General features: G+C 45.7%; 3 protein-coding genes across 3 annotated transcripts; 2 read left to right on the forward strand and 1 right to left on the reverse strand.

Annotated features, from left to right (window-relative positions):
* Window positions 1-4,395: 4,395 nt before the first annotated feature.
* On the forward strand, window positions 4,396-5,807 carry LOC139463578 (uncharacterized). The gene is made up of 2 exons (XM_071244850.1): window positions 4,396-4,980; window positions 5,079-5,807. Exons 1-2 carry the CDS (start codon window positions 4,505-4,507, stop codon window positions 5,581-5,583), a joined length of 981 nt encoding a protein of 326 aa, XP_071100951.1. The 5' UTR covers window positions 4,396-4,504; the 3' UTR covers window positions 5,584-5,807.
* Window positions 5,808-7,367: 1,560 nt separating this feature from the next.
* Window positions 7,368-7,979, forward strand: LOC139463579 (uncharacterized). Its single transcript, XM_071244851.1, has one exon. The coding sequence runs from the start codon at window positions 7,368-7,370 to the stop codon at window positions 7,977-7,979; it is 612 nt and encodes a 203-aa protein (XP_071100952.1).
* A 5,237-nt stretch (window positions 7,980-13,216) lies between these two features.
* On the reverse strand, window positions 13,217-15,631 carry LOC139464078 (uncharacterized). Its single transcript, XM_071245632.1, has 6 exons — window positions 15,579-15,631; window positions 15,210-15,329; window positions 14,996-15,112; window positions 14,652-14,773; window positions 13,805-13,937; window positions 13,217-13,576 (listed from the first exon to the last, which is right to left on the reverse strand). The coding sequence occupies exons 1-6, from the start codon at window positions 15,582-15,584 to the stop codon at window positions 13,523-13,525; spliced, it is 552 nt and encodes a 183-aa protein (XP_071101733.1). The 5' UTR covers window positions 15,585-15,631; the 3' UTR covers window positions 13,217-13,522.
* Window positions 15,632-16,301: the final 670 nt, after the last annotated feature.

Below are 16,301 nucleotides of genomic sequence, written 5' to 3' on the forward strand. Positions count from 1 at the left end.
ACGGATTCCCTTTCGACGTTTTGAAGATCTCCATGGGCCAGATATTTTGCAGGCCGTGGAAAAAGTCCAACAGTCCAACAAAGACCTGAACATCGATGCCACCATGGATGTGACTTTAGTACACGTCGCAGATCCCGACAGGTTAGGATCGGGCAGTGGTGCTCCCCGGGTGAAAAACGTGATTGGACTCGAAGCTTTTTTAACACGCAAAAGGTGCATCGTACGGATCAAGAACGAAGATCAATCCTGTTTGGCACGGGCCCTGGTGGTGGCACAGCATTATGCCTACAAACCCCATCCTCTGACGACAGCATGGAAAGCCCAGTTAGTGAGACTGACGAGAACGAATCGCGTCGACGTTCAAGGCCTACGGGCACGGGCCTTGTTTCGACGCCTTGGCCTGCCTGAAGGTCCCTGTCGGGGGCTGGACGACCTCGCACGCGTGGGACGGGCCTTGACCCTCCTGCATTATCAACTGAAAGTCTACAGTCAAGAGGTGGGTCAGAGACTGTTGTACAAGTGTGATGAGGCTCCACCTCACGCCACGGTGCTGCATTTATACCATCATGATCAGCACTACGATGTCATCACTTCCATGTCCGCTTTTTATGGCTCTAACCATTACTGCGAACGCTGCGACAAACGTTACGACCATCCCGAAACCCATCCCTGCACCAAGGAATACCGCTGTCACCGCTGCTTCTACTCTAGCTATTGCGGACCCCAGGAAGAACTCGGGATCCCTTGCTTGACATGTCAAGGTTGGTTCCCCAATCCAACGTGTTACACCCGACATCTCCAGTCACCGTCAGAGGGAAAACCCAGCGCCTGTCAATCGATTCACAGGTGCCCGAACTGTTTTCAGCTGGTCCGCGTCTTGGAGACCCCCATGGTTCACCACGAGTGCTTCGACGAAGAACATCCCTGCTTGGTGTGCCGAGAACCCATGACCCCAGACCATCGCTGTTACATGACGCCTCTCCGTGAAGAAAACGAGGAGGGGGAGGAGGAGGGGGAGGAGGGGGAGGGGGGAGAGGAAACGGAGAAGGAGGGGGAAGAGGAACAACATCACGTACGAGACGACGTCCAATACGTCTTCTACGATTTTGAATGCATGCAAGACACGGGGGAACACATTCCAAATTTGTGCGTGGTGCAACTAGGATGTGGACGATGCATCAGTGAAGTGAGCAAGAACTTGTGCGAACACTGCCCATGGAGAGAAGAAGGGTATGGTCCCAGCCGTGAGATCGTGTTTCGAGGGCCCACCACGCGACATGATGTGTGTGTGTGGTTGACCACGTTGTGTGAAATACCCAAGAAGAAGCCCAACCCGGAGGAAGAGGAGGGCAGCACACGCAAGGGGACAACAGCCCCCCTGGGGAAAAAAAGAAAACGGGATGGCACCCCCTCAAGAAAGGACGCTGCCAAACGTCAACGGCATGCATCACCCCAGCAGGAGGCGGAGGAGACGGAAGAGGTGGAGGAGGTGGAAGAGGTCATGGAAGTGAAGAATACAAAGAAGCCAAAGAACAAGAACACCTCCTGCCATACAGTCCCGAAGGAGGATCGCATTTATGTGATGGCCCACAATGCACGATCCTATGATTTACATTTAATCCTGAAGGGCCTGTCCCCCCTCCTGGTGACACTCCCCACCAAGATTCGACATGGCCAACAAATTTTGCAGATGACCCTGGGACGGCTGTGTTTCGAAGACAGCTTAAATTTCATCCCTTACCCCCTGAAAGCCTTTCCCAAGAGCTTTGGGCTGAAAGAAATGAAGAAAGGGTACTTTCCACACTTTTTCAATACGAGAGTCAATCAGACCTACAGAGGTCCCTATCCACCAGCCGTCACGTACGATCCCGATGGCATGTCTCCCGCGGAACGCTCAGCCTTCCTCCAGTGGCATACCCAAAAAGTGCAAGAAGGAGCCTTGTTCGACTTACAAGAAGAACTTTTAGCTTACTGCCAGAGCGATGTGGACATTTTGAGACGGGGATGCGCTGACTTCCGACAGAACGCCATCCACTCGGTGGGCATGGATCCCTTTGTGGAAGTGATGACAGCTGCTGCGTTCACCATGAAATCCTTCCGAAAACACGACCTGAAACCCAATACCATCGCCATTCTTCCACCTCAAGGCTACCAACCCAAGAGAAACTATTCCCAGGCCTGTATGCACTGGCTCCACTCTCTGATGGAAAGGGACCCCCATCTGCACCTCCAGCACGCCAGGAATGGCGGTGAAAAAGAGTTCACCTGTGGAGAGGGCCAACATCGGTACAGCGTGGATGGGTACGATCCAGCGACAGGCACCGTCTACGAATTCCTGGGCTGTTTCTGGCATGGGTGCAACACCTGTCACAAGACCCGACGTGGAGAACCGCATCCCGTCCTGGGCACGTCGTTGGGAGCCCGTTACACCGACACCCACTACCGCTTGAGTCTCTTGAGTCAACACCCTGAGGTGAAACGGGTCGTCGCCCTGTGGGAGCACGAATTTACGAAAATGCAACGGGAGGACTCCGCTCTACGTGCTTTCTTGCAGGGACCCCACTGTCGTCACGTCCCCGGGCCGCTCAACCCTCGCGACGCCTTCTATGGAGGACGCACCAATGCCACGCGATTATGCTACGAAGCCCAAGAAGGTGAAACCATCAAGTACATTGATATTTGTTCCCTTTATCCCTACATTTGTAAGACCGGAGCGTTTCCCACGGGACACCCGACCCTTCTCCATCAACCCCCTGTGGACACGTTGTTTGAACTGAAAGGCCTGATCCAATGCCGTGTCCTACCCCCGAAACGACTCTACCATCCGCTACTGCCTTACAGATCGGGCGGCAAACTGCTCTGTCCTTTGTGCCGTACGTGTGCCGATACCCGGTCAGACTCCCCCTGCGAGCACACGGACGAAGAGAGGTCATGGGTGGGGACGTACGCCACCGTAGAACTCCAGGAAGCCGTGAAGAAGTATGACTACCGGGTGCTTCAGATCTACGACGTTTGGCATTTTGACACCTTTGCACAGCATGACCCCGACACCCAGCAAGTGGGACTCTTTGACACTTACATCGATCGACATTTCAAGGAGAAGCTCGAAGCCAGCGGATACCCCGAAGGATGTACGGATCACGATGCTTACATCCAGGAGATCTACGACAAAGAAGGCATTCGGTTGGACAAGGACCGCATCGAAAAAAATCCAGGACGCCGCACGATTGCCAAGATGCAACTGAATTCGCTCTGGGGCAAGTTTGGGCAACGGGTAGACTACAGTCAGAACGTCTATATGAACGATCCTGCACAGTACTTTGCCTTGTGGAGGGATGACCGCAATACCATCGAGGATGTGACCGTTGTCAACGAACACATGGTGGATGTGACCTATACCCAGCGGAAAGAATTCCAAACCCCTCATTCTCATTTCAATGTCGCCATCGCTGCTTGGGTCACCGCCCAAGCACGTCTCAAGCTGTACGAGACCCTTGCCCTGGTGGGCCGCAGGGTCTTGTACTTTGACACGGACAGCGTCATTTACATTCATCGACCCCACGACGCGAATCCAGAGCTGGGTCATTCGTTGGGTGAGTTTACGGATGAACTGGACGGAAACACCATCAAGACGTTTGTGTCAGGAGGTCCCAAAAACTATGGCTATGAGTTAATGAACCCCAGACCCGATGGAACGCGCACGACCTGCAAAGTGCGAGGGTTCACTTTGAATTACCGAAACCAACGCCATCTCAACTTTGACACCATGAAAGGACTGATACTGGGACAACGGTCTGGGAAAGAGGAGGAAGAGAAAATCAGTTTGGATTACCCTCATCAGATCATTCGAAAAGGACCTCGGCACGAAAACGCACTCGTGACCCGCCCCACCCGAAAAGACTATCGTACCGTGTACGACAAGCGACGTGTCGTCTACGACGAAACCACAGGCCTACCTGTAGACACGCTCCCCTTTGGGTACAGAGACGACTTTCTATAATTTTTTCATGACAAGGGGATCGAAACTGAATCGACATGAACCCCTTACAGAAAAAAAAAACGGATCGAAATCGGACCAATCCGAAGCCTGGGTTGTCGACCAATCAGAGACCGTGCTCGAGCCATGGTGGGCTCTGATTGGTCGAACCGAGGTTGTGCTTTCTCTCTCACGCTACAAGCCTAACCCTATGGAAAAGAAACACAAGGGTCGGTCCAGTTTGGAAAAATGGAGACTCAGACCAGACACCGGAACGGACCAATCAGAAAGCAGGACCTCCGTGGCTTTTAATACGCCCGATGCTCTCCGGTCATCACTTTTCACTGAACGGACCAAGCAACCACATCGCCCCCCCCCCCCCCTCTGATTGATGTTCCTCACGTTGTGTTGGTTGTTGGCGTTTTATCTGGAAGAAACACGTGTTTGGAGAGAGTACCATCAAGTGTTGACACACCTCCGTGAAGACTTGGAAAGAAACAACAACGAACAGAACATCCGGACAACATCATGTCGAAACGATTGAATGACAAGACACGAAGCGACATGAGTGGCCAAGGAAGCAGTGGAGATGGGAACGGTGACATGACTGCTGAACTGTGGGGTGAAGTGTACGACTTGCTGTGTTTAAAGATGAAGACCGACGACGCGTACGCCAAGTTACGTGCGAAGGGCGACAACCTGATGTGCGAACAGATACGTTCAAAGATGAGGAAGCTGACTGAACCCGAGAAAGGCACATCGAAGAAGACGATAAAGAAGATCCAGAAGAAAAAGACAAGCAAGCCCACAGTCGTTGTGGTCCCCACAGCAGCAGCAACACCCACCACCACCACCACCACCACCACCACAGCAGCAACAGCAACAACGGCTGCAGCGACCACAGACATCGAAACGATGGGGACATCCTTTTTGAAACCTGCAACGCCTGCAAAAAGACGATCACGGAAGAAATTATCTCTGAAGATCTCTCCTCAAGAACAGCTGTAAGTACCCTTGCTCTTCTTTGTCTCAGTCATTCTTGATGTGATTCATATTCATGACCTATTCCTATGATAAATGGACTCTGTCCTATGATTGACAGGATCCCTGATGTCAGTTCAGTCCAGGGCGTGCTAGAACAGTGGTGGGAACAAACCCCTCGGGAGCCCACCTATTCACCGAATGCCCCTGCTGTGACGATGGCGACGGGTGACCGTGAGGATCATGAAGCGCTCAAGCTGGCCACTCTCCCTTCCATGGATCTGGACACGCTCCCCCTGCTTGAGGCTTCTTGGTCACCAACATCCCCGGAAGATGTTCATGTCTACTCCTCAGGTACGCCCCTGGTTTGCGATGATAATGAAGATGACAACGACGTTGACCTGGATCCTTATGGAGAAGCTCAACTCACTCCCCTACAACGCGGATGTCATATTTGCCGACACAACAACATGTTAAGATACATCAGTTGCAACAGCGGGCAAGTGATGTGTCATACCTGTGGTCTGGAGCTCATAGACTGTACTTGTAGTATGTTGACCTATGACCGCATAATGACACATGATGACATGCCTATCACATCTGCTGAGGATCACATCTTATGGTGATCCTCCTCTTCACTCGAAGAACTTGTCAACACGTAAGCTGCAACCGTGATCAAGTGATGTGTCATGTCTGTTTCAGGGAGACCATAGACTGTACGTGTTGAACGGATGGACCTCTCACAGGGTTGAGGGAGGACCACCTCTTATGGGCTTGAAGATGGAAGAGGAAAACGTTGTCGCGTTATTGTTGTTGTTGTTGTGGTTGTTGTAGGGACATGCAAAGCACTCCCTCCTCCATTGACTTTTCGTATTTCCATTGTATCTGGTTGTGATTGGGTTTTTTCATGATTAAACAGTGATTGATTGAACTGACTCTTTGTGTCTTGATTGATCTCAACTCCAATAGAGTGCCGAACCGAGGGTAGAGGTTGAGTTGAGATGTCGTTGACGTTGTCTGTCCGTCTGTCTGTGCATCTGTCATGTCAGTGCACACCCAAGTGTAAAATTAAAATAAAAAATAGATAAAAGAGAAAGGCCATGCTTGAAAGATCAGCTGCCTGGTGTCGGTCATTCCAGTACGCATCGATCCCCACACCCCCTCCCCGTGTACCATGTCATGTCATGGATCGTGTCACGAATCATGCCGTGTGTCCGTCAACCCAAACACAGGATGACGTCACGTGATGAGGTGAAGGAGGTGGAGGAGGTGGAAGCTAAGGTCATGACCTTCCGTGGAAGGGAGTAGGGTGGAGAGTTTCATAAAAGCAAGCGAACCCTCAGACCTTCTTTCAGTGAAGTCACCGTCATCATGGAGCAAAGACGTTCTATGAATGCCATGTCATCCTCCCGAGATGTCGTCACCGATTCCGAGTGGGTGTCTGAAAAGGCGAGAGAACAAGAAGCGAGAAAACATTCCCTCTTTAGGGACGACACGTGGCGACTCAGTGACATTCTGGAGGGACCTTTTCCTTCTTACACCCTGTGTCATCCTTCTCATCCTCACTATGATTCATTTCAAGAACGTCTGAGATCTTTTAAAACGTGGCCTAAACAGATGACCCAGACCCCGTATGACATGGCCATGGCTGGCTATTTCTATCCAGGACAAGGTGACTGTGTGACCTGTTATTGCTGCGGTGTGGCACTCCGCCAATGGGAAGCCACAGACCAACCCTGGAAAGAACATCTGAAGCACGCCAAAGTGCCCTGCGAATACTTGTGTGTGTTTTGTCCTGATGGAGAAGTGAACGAAAAATACAGACGTTTGGTGTCCCAAGAAGCACGGAAGAGAAGAGTCGAGTGTCTTGTTCACCCCAAGTGACAACGTTTCTTTTTTCAAAGTGTACAGACGTTCATACCCCCAGTGTTCACAAAAGTCACAGGGACGGCCCCCTCATCCTGTGACTTTTTGTTTTGTGGTGTTGGTTCATGTGAGCGAGGGGATTAAATTTTTTTTAAAAACTCATAGTCGTGTTCTGTGGTCTGTAGGATGAAGAAAAACAAAACAGGATCGAAATGCACACCCCGATAAAAAAAAACGGATCGAAATTGGACCAATCCGAAGCCTGGGTTGTCGACCAATCAGAGACCGTGCTCGGGTCATGCGGGACTCTGATTGGCCGAACCGGGGTTGTGCTTTCTCTCCCATGGTAAAATCCATTTCCTATGGAAAAGAAACACAGGGGTCGGTCCGTTTTGGAAAACCGAGGTGCAGACCAGGCCCCGAAACGAACCAATCGGGGGCGCGGCCTGGGGAACCAATCAGGAAGCAGGGTGTCAGTACCTCTCCTATAAAAAAACAAAACAAGAGCGAAGCCACTCACACACACACACACACACTGCATTCTATGAAACCCATCATGCCAGCTCGATACAGTTGTATGAAGTGCCAGACCGACAGTCACAGTTACCTGTACTGCCCTGAAGTGACATGCCTCGAGTGTGGCACTCAAGGTCACCGTCACTATGTCTGTCTGAAGATGAACAGTCAAGAGAAGCAGGAGAATCGGAACCTGGGTCCCTGTTACAACTGTGAAGCCATGGGTCATTTCGCTGCAGATTGCCCAGAACCCAGTCGAAAGAAGACTCCCCATCGCCTGGACCACTGTTACAACTGTCAAGCCCTGGGTCATTTCGCTGCAGATTGCCCAGAACCCAGTCGAAAGAAAACGTCAGCAACACCGTCCACGTCGACACCCGCGGCACCCGTGACACCCGTGACACCCGTGACACCCGTGACACAAGTGGTTCATCTCATCGAAGACGTGCACGTCGATGTCCTCGACCTAAAAGAATGCCTCGCACAACTCCGGGCGGACATCACACCTCTTGTAGAGAAAAGAAAACGGGCCAGAAGCCTCTCAAGAAAGCACGCTTCAAAGCGCCGACGACACCTTCAGTCCGAGGATGAGATGGAAGTAGAGGATGAAGAAGAGAGATCATCTGAACAAAGTGACTAACGCATGGGGTCATGCTACCCCACTGTTTTTTACCAGTGTCCCATCGTTTGCAGTTTTTCCAGTATTCCAGTGTTCCAGTGTTCCTGACGTTTCCTGTCGTTTCCAGTTTCCAGTTTCCAGTTTGTTTTCCAACGGCCCTTTTCAGGGCCACCCATCTCTCCCGAAAGACAACTTTCCTCCTTTGCTTTGACGACCCTCCCACCCACCCACCCACACCATGAACCCGTCTCCTCCTCCTTTCCTTCCTCCCTCCCTCCCTTCACCACCACCACCCTCCCTCCCTCCCTCCCTCCCTCCACCACCGCCACCCCCTGGAGGCGCGCGCCACCGGACACGGAAGCGCCACCCTCTTGGAGGCGCGCGCCTCCGGACACGGAAGCGACGCCCTCTTGGAGGCGCGCGCCTCCGGACACGGAAGCGACGCCCTCTTGGAGGCGCACGCCACCGGACACGGAAGCGACGCCCTCTTGGAGGCGCACGCCACCGGAAACGGAAGCGACGCCATCTTGGAGGCACACGCGCAGAGTCCCATCATGCACTGCGCAGGTCACGTGACCGGAAGTGACGTCACAGAGGATGTGCCGCCATCTTGGTTCCATAATCCTGAGTGGTTCCATAATCCTGAGGTGGTTCTACACCGAGGTACTTAACTACTGAGGCTTAAGAGGCAAAATATCGGTGAGAATTATAGGAATGGATCACTGGATATCAACAGTTGGTTTTCGCGTAACCCCAAACCACGGACGAAGACGGGTTTCGCCGGCTCGACTTGGCTAGGGGCAGACGGGAGCGCCGGTGCAGGTTGGGGCGAAGAGAGGTGCCTCGTCGACTTGGCTAGGGGCAGACCATACTGGAGAACGCTTGTCGGACAAAGACGGGCCTAGATGGTTCGACTTGGGTCAGGCAAAATCTGACGGCGCGTGGGCATTATCAGGCGGAAAGATGACTGTTTAGCTTATATTGTTCAATATGATATTTCATACTGGTACGACACCAGAAGAAAGGTTAGATGGGATGTAATTAAGCAAATTCATAAGAGGGGTAAACCGTAGTTACCACACAACTACAATCTACTACCATGAACACTTGTAGGACGCTTGGTTAACGTTTTTACTTCTCTTGTTGACAATATAATCACTACTTTCATTGAAGTAAATGGATATTATATTATCTGATGTCTGAACTGTTTTCAGAAAGAACTACTCTGCAACTCTGAGGGTTCTGGCGCCAGCCTACAGGATGACTACTACTACCACATCAAATCAGTCGTTCGGACAGCAGCTGTCTTGGAGAAAGATTGAATGTAGATTGCGAGATCTGGCAGTTGTGATTGGATGACCTTTTGTGAGATTTGTTGATGTTTTCAAATGTACATCTATTGAGTAGTTAAAAGTTTTTCCAATATTTAGTGTTGTCGATGACTCATCCTGATTGTGACCACGGCCATGCACGGATGTTTTCGAGCAGGTGACATTTGGCCGGGACTGGGGTTGGTGTGTTTAACTTCCTGTACTCGTAAAAGGAACTTTGTGGGGTTTTTTTAAACTTTAGGGCCAGACTGTGCACATATGGATATGTAATGGCTGTTAAATGCCAACTAGTTATTTATGAATACGTATATGTTGAATAAAAACAGACCAACAGGAAATTCTCCCTGGAGAACAAAGGATATGTACATTGTGTGACTCCAAAGTAATTGGTGACGAGTTCCACTATTAATTCAGCTGTAATTCACTTTAAACCTTACTCACTGGAGGTGTTAATGAATACTACATAAACTGTCAACCCATTTAAACATTCTTCCGGTGCGTTTCCAGTATAATATTTTATATTGAACACTGTAACCCAAAGAGTCATATTTTTGCCTAATAATGCCGACCCGCCGTTAAATTGTAACTCAATCACTCATTTTTTGCCTGCCCCAGGCCGAGCCGGCGAGGCCCTTTTTAGGGTCCGCTACCCGTTTTGGGGTTAAATGTTTTCCCCAAGGAGTTTTTTTTTCTTTTTCTTCTTCTTTTATTACTCGGTGGAACATGAATTGTACAACATAAAATACAATGATAGATGTACATCAAGATGTCATGTATAGGGTCGAATATGTCACAGTATAGCATTCCAATGTCTGACGAACTTTGACCGTTTTTGGCTTTACTTTACCATTTGTGAACACATGCAAGACGTACGCATGTCCGAGGGCATCCATCAACTGTGCCGCTCTCCCAACCCACTTGCTGATCTGTTTATGTTTACGGAATCGAAAATCAAAACACGGGAAGTTGGCCAAGAAGTTTTACGTAAACTTCTCGTATACCGATGTATATCAATGAACTATTGACTTGCCTCTGTGTGTGGCAAGTGCCACTGATGGTGCAGGGTACGCTCACCTTTTCGCGAACACACCTGGTATCATTACCATTTATTAGTGATTCATAAACACATGGTACAATCGACTCAGCTTTTAGAATATGGATAATTTGAATTATCAAATCTTATAAAACCCACATCCTTGTTTCAGCTACACTGGAATGCAAAAAAAACTTCCTTTCATCCCAAATCCATCAACAGTGTGTACACGCTATTACAGTAAACAATACGAGGAAGCCGCTATGAAAAAAAGCTGTACACATTTTTGGCTGTTATGATGTCATTGTTACTCTTTTCAAGATAGACTTTTCAGTCACGACAGACTGACACATACTTCCATTTTACAGTAAACTACGGTTATAACGAACTCAAACGGACTACTAATTTTAGTTCGTTATAACCGTAATTCGTTATAAGCATATATACAACATAACTACAGCATATAGTCGGGACTAAAAAGTTCGTTTGTTATATCCGTTAGTTCGTTATAAGTGTGTTCGTTATAACCGTAGTTTACTGTATATCACATCACAACTAAAGCAATTTGCACTTAAAGGTTTTTATTCACGAAGCATAATGAAGCATGCTATATAATTGTACAATTATGTGTAAATAATTAATGCAGACAATAGTATACTAACATTGCTAATCTTGAACAACATTTACGATGTTTCTTGTAAAACTTCCAAACGAGTAATGCAAATGATTGTCCTTTTGTGCATTAAGGAGATAAACCTACTGTTTGTTGAAATTTGATGTCGTCCCAGTGTAAAGTAGATACCTCTTACTAATTTGCAACCAAGGCTTATCTCCATTCTACCATGACGGCAACAGCGCTTTGAAAACGGTTCGCTCTTGCATTGAAAAACTACACAGGATACAAAAGTCTGCTGTCGTAGAACATTCTGAAAAGGGTTCCCAGGTAGTTACATATGTAACAAATATTTGTTAAGTTCAACATTAAAAGACCCATTGTCACGAGTAGTTCAAATAAGTGTTTTTTGAAAGGATGTTGACAAATAACCTCCCAAACATAGTCCGAAGATAGATGTTTTAGTTTCATCACAATCTGCTGTGCACTGTTTGGACTCTCAAATGTCATTTCTTGGAAATCGAATATGGAATTTCCCATTCTTTGGGTTACAGGATGTAGAAATAGTTTTACAAATGCTGAACGATGATATTTCTCCAACAAACTTTATGAATTAACATTCTGCTATATATCTACATGTGTAAGTTAATTAACAGTTATCCCCAGTAAATAAATAAACAAAATACATGCCTCTCCACCACGAATTTGAATGTTCCAGAACTTGACTTATTACATTATGGTTACTCACACCTCACAACTGTCAATGGCTGCCAATGTTGTTGCTTATATTTTCCGTGCTTCAGACAAATTACAAGAAGCAGGATGACAACCCCGACCTATGATGTGGTTCAACATTAACCTGTAGATTTACTGGGATTGAGCCTGCTGGTACAATACGATTGCCAATTGAACTGAAGTATGACTGAACAGCCGCTTTTGAGGCTGCTGACGAGCCGGCATTGTACGATACGAGGGATTGCATGTTTTGTGACCTGTCAGTTTCAAGAATTCACGGTAATTTAACGCCAGCATGTCAAAGGCCCCGAGACAGTGTTTCGTGTATGTTTCGCTTATTGTGCATGTTCAGAAATGAATTTCATCATGTTTGACAAGGTGCTGATCAAGTCCCTGTGCTGTGATTTGATGACAGTGATGTCGGGACATTTGTTATTTGTTTACAAGTCAGTTTTCGTGGCTTTCGAAGGGAGGAGTGTCTTCTGAAGGACTTTCAAACTCCCTCATGCCAGTTCCTAACGTTGGTGGTTGATGGTGATGGCAATAAATATCGATCACAAAAATGGTTTGTAAACATGTTGTCATGAATATATAAAAATTATAATGTTTTATTTTACTTTCATTATCGTCTGTTTCAATTGGGGAAATTACCTGTTCGCCACCAAACATATCCCTAACAGTTTCATAAACATCATTATTTGTATGCAAAAGATAAAGTTTTAGTAGCTATATCTCAATCTCAACATCGAGGTCGGGGCTACCGCTACCACCTAGAACGTCAAAATCGTTCGATGCCACACTTCCCGTATTTCCTCTATTAAACGGTGGGCCGCCTTTTCATTTCGCGTTGATTGTATTAGAGACCCAGCGTCTATCAGAGAAAATATCAGTATACAGTTCGTATCGGTGATCGACAGCCATTTTTGTATGACTCGATATGATTGTAGGTTATCGATGCATTCATAAGCTCAAAGGAAACCTCTTTTTAACCGACCATATGCCATGCTGGAATGTTTCTTGAACTCAGGACACATTTACTCTCAGTAAAACTCTGAATCACCTAGAAACGTATATGGTGTAAAGATATGAACGAACATAGTAGCACAAAACGATGCATCAATATAAGCACGAGCAGTACAAGAAACATGGATGTCAACACAAAATCATTCTTATACTCAGTGAATATTCAGGCTAATCCACAAAAGTGAGTTTACTCATAAAAGTGTCTGGAACTTAGGCAGGTTATACCCGAATACGCGATCAACAGAGAGTAGTAGTCAGTTGACAGGAATTTGTGTTTGTGACGGGATATATTTCTGCGAACACCTGCTATGATCTCTCTTTGATACTTTCATACCCACATGCTCATGATACAATGTACAATGGGACTCGTACAATGGACTCTAGTGGTTATTTCAACTCCTGCCTATATGTCACGTGCCAGGTATTATTACAATTTATGTATATCATTTTGCGAATGAGTTTGCAATGAACTTTCTTTTTCAAAAAATAAAATAGTATGCAAAGATAAGGAAACCAACAAGTCGTAAAACTGAGATTAGAATAGGATTGAGAGTATTACAACCTTCTATATACACGCATGCATGGTACGTATTTGTGTTGACTATATTTAAATGAGTGGGCGCAATAGGAAACATAGCTAAATGTGAATAGGTCTCAGTAAAATGGAGCTATTTTATCTGACCTATTGTGTGTGCATGTACAGCTAGGGCATGGGCTGTTTCTCTTTCCTACCATGTTAGAAAGTAAATGTAGTTAAAGTAACTGATAAAAAAATAAACAAGTTTTCAGAAAAAGTTCCGGTTACAGCTGCGTATGGAAGCGTCTGGATTCAAAGAGACCCAAGGCGTTGTTTTGAAAATTCAAGGCAGAAACAGACATCAGTCTGAAATGAAAGTAAAAACTGTGTCATACATATCATATATGTATTTATATGAACATTAAATGTTACAGTGTCGGTAATGTAATGTATCGCCTGACTATTTCCGGGAAAATAGATGCTTTACCTTCTCTCAAGTTAACAACTGCCTTGCTTTCAGATAGATATTTTTTTTGAATAATGAAGGGTTTTTTTAAGCCGTTTTTTTAATTATGTAGCGTCAGAGTGCCATACCAGAGTGAAGGGACGTCCCCCGAGACGCGTGTAAAGACGTCGCATATTGGTGATGATGTCTACCTTCCCGTCGTCCTGAATTCTGCTGGCGATGTTGAGAAGCAGCACCAGAAGCCTTGTCTCGGTCATGCAGCTTAAATTGGAGACAATGATAGGTTGGTTCAAATTGCATAACTAATGTGTCTAGTATAAACGCAGGTTAACATTATGTCGTTGTGTTTGCTGTATCTATGCTGACAGGCTTACATCACTGTTTCTATCCCACATGACACATTTACGGAAAAAATCCTTCTTTGAACCATAGGCCATTGTTTCTAAACGCGGTGACAATAGATGTAGTTGCATCTCCATTTTCAAAGGTTCAGGACAATTTGTCAAAAGCGAAAGCAGACACGAACGTTTAGGCAAAAAGTAGGCGTCCCCATGGGCACCAGGTGTGCTCCAATCCTTGCTGATCCGTGTCGTTATGAATATGAATTGGAATATCTGATGGGATGGGAAAAATTAAAAGACATGGGAATTTCGCCAAGATGTTTAAGTCAAAGAAGCGATTCTCTAGAAAAACTAGAAATAAAAGACACAGTGAAACTGCCTCATCTCTTTTCATATTTACATGAATATCCAGAGTGACAAAAACCTGTCCACAAGACTGTATGATAAAAAGATGACTTCAACTTTCCAATCGTCAATTTTTCCTTCATGTCGAACACATGGTAACCAGCTATTTGATCGTGACTTGTAGCCATATGCTTATGATATACTTGTACCCTGAATCGTACAATCGACTCATTTTCATAACAAGGAAAAGGCTATTGTGGCTTTTCTGAAACATGAAAAGATGACATACCGTGAAACGATTGTACAAGGATGTCGATGTAGTGCAAGCAAGGTGTCGATCAAAGCCATCCCACTGTGATCTCGAACACTTCCTGTCAAGTGGTGATGCTGAACAGTAAATGTTGCATTGTCCTCCTGTAGTGACAACAGTGTACAGATCAACTACACACACAGAAAGAACATACATACATGCTTAAGGAATTGATGCAGAATAATGTATAGTTTTGTTTGTTCGGTAGTATATAGAAATCAATATCAACGTAGGTATACAAAAAAAATCATAAGACTTTAAAATAAAACTTATGATCAACTGTGTCTTGGTGTAACTTCTACTTTGCTCAAGAAAATGATTACTTTTGAAACGAGATCAATGGTGTCAACGTTTACGTCATCCATTATGAGAGTGCGACTGCGCATGCTTGCTGTGAGTCTTGATGTTGTGACAGAGGATTCTGCTGATGGAAGATATGTCTGCAACAGAAACAGTTCATGAATGCGTATTGTTATCTTTGTGTTCATCTTTGTTTGTTTGGAACGCGAAACAAGAACTACAATCTTCCTTTTGTACCTGATTGTCTTGTGCCCACGTGACCAGACTGCGAGACCTAGTCTTGTAAATTTGATTCCAAACTTCCTCTTTGTCCGGAAGTGACGTCAAGACGTAGAACCCATTTGTGGATACATGTGACTGACAACACAAACATAATACGATAAATCATCTTTGGTTAATTACAATATTGCCATTTCACATTGAATCCATAACTGTAGTCACTGCCTGCACGACATCTGCATTGAATGGAGTAAGCATAACCAATGCGTTCGTTTGTCTAATAATCCCCCACCCTATAAAAACATAACCGTCATAAACCAACAGACAGAACCGAGTTCAGACACAGAAAAAGAAAAAAAACATTTTGTTTTACTAGTATTTACTTACAGGCATTGAAACAACGATGTCAATCTCAGTATTTTCTGGAATAGACAATATTTCATATTCGCAATTGTGCCTTAAATATTACTCTTGTTATAAATGATCAACAATTATTTGATGAGCAGAAATTAGAAGATCTAACAGTGAATAATTAATATTAGTGCGGAACCTTGTCTTCGAACACTTTACAAACCATAACAGTTATAAGGGTAACGTTTTAACAAATAATGTCATCCATTACAAAGTATCTTCCGTTATTTAGAAAAGATACCAAAACACTGTGCTTATTTAAAATTGTCCTATGGTCGCGGGTGGGAGTATATGTTTTTTCAGGAAACACAGGACATCGTCTCCTTGTTATATTATCATCAACTCACGGGCAGGAGTACACTGAAGCACCTGGAACAGACACAATCTGGGCATGAGGAAATATACTTTTCTTTCCTGGCAAATGTTCAAAACGGCTGCATTACATATTGAAGAGAGGTTTCTTTTCAACCCCTGACGATTGAAATGTCTCATGAATACCAACTCTTGTACATTATTAACAAACAACATACTTATATATACTCACACGCAAATGAAACGTAAGTGGTTTTAAGCAAATGGTAACAAATACGGAATCATAAATTGATTCGAGTTTTAGCATGTAGTGAAGCCTGTTGGTGTTATCAATATTTTTGGTTGCATTTTGGAAGCCCCGAGTAAAAACGCACCATAAAAAACGAA

Source organism: Haliotis cracherodii, unplaced genomic scaffold (genome assembly GCF_022045235.1).
Source record: "Haliotis cracherodii isolate W230 unplaced genomic scaffold, xgHalCrac1.p SCAF_16, whole genome shotgun sequence".
In the NCBI taxonomy this organism is placed as follows: Eukaryota; Metazoa; Mollusca; class Gastropoda; order Lepetellida; family Haliotidae; genus Haliotis; species Haliotis cracherodii.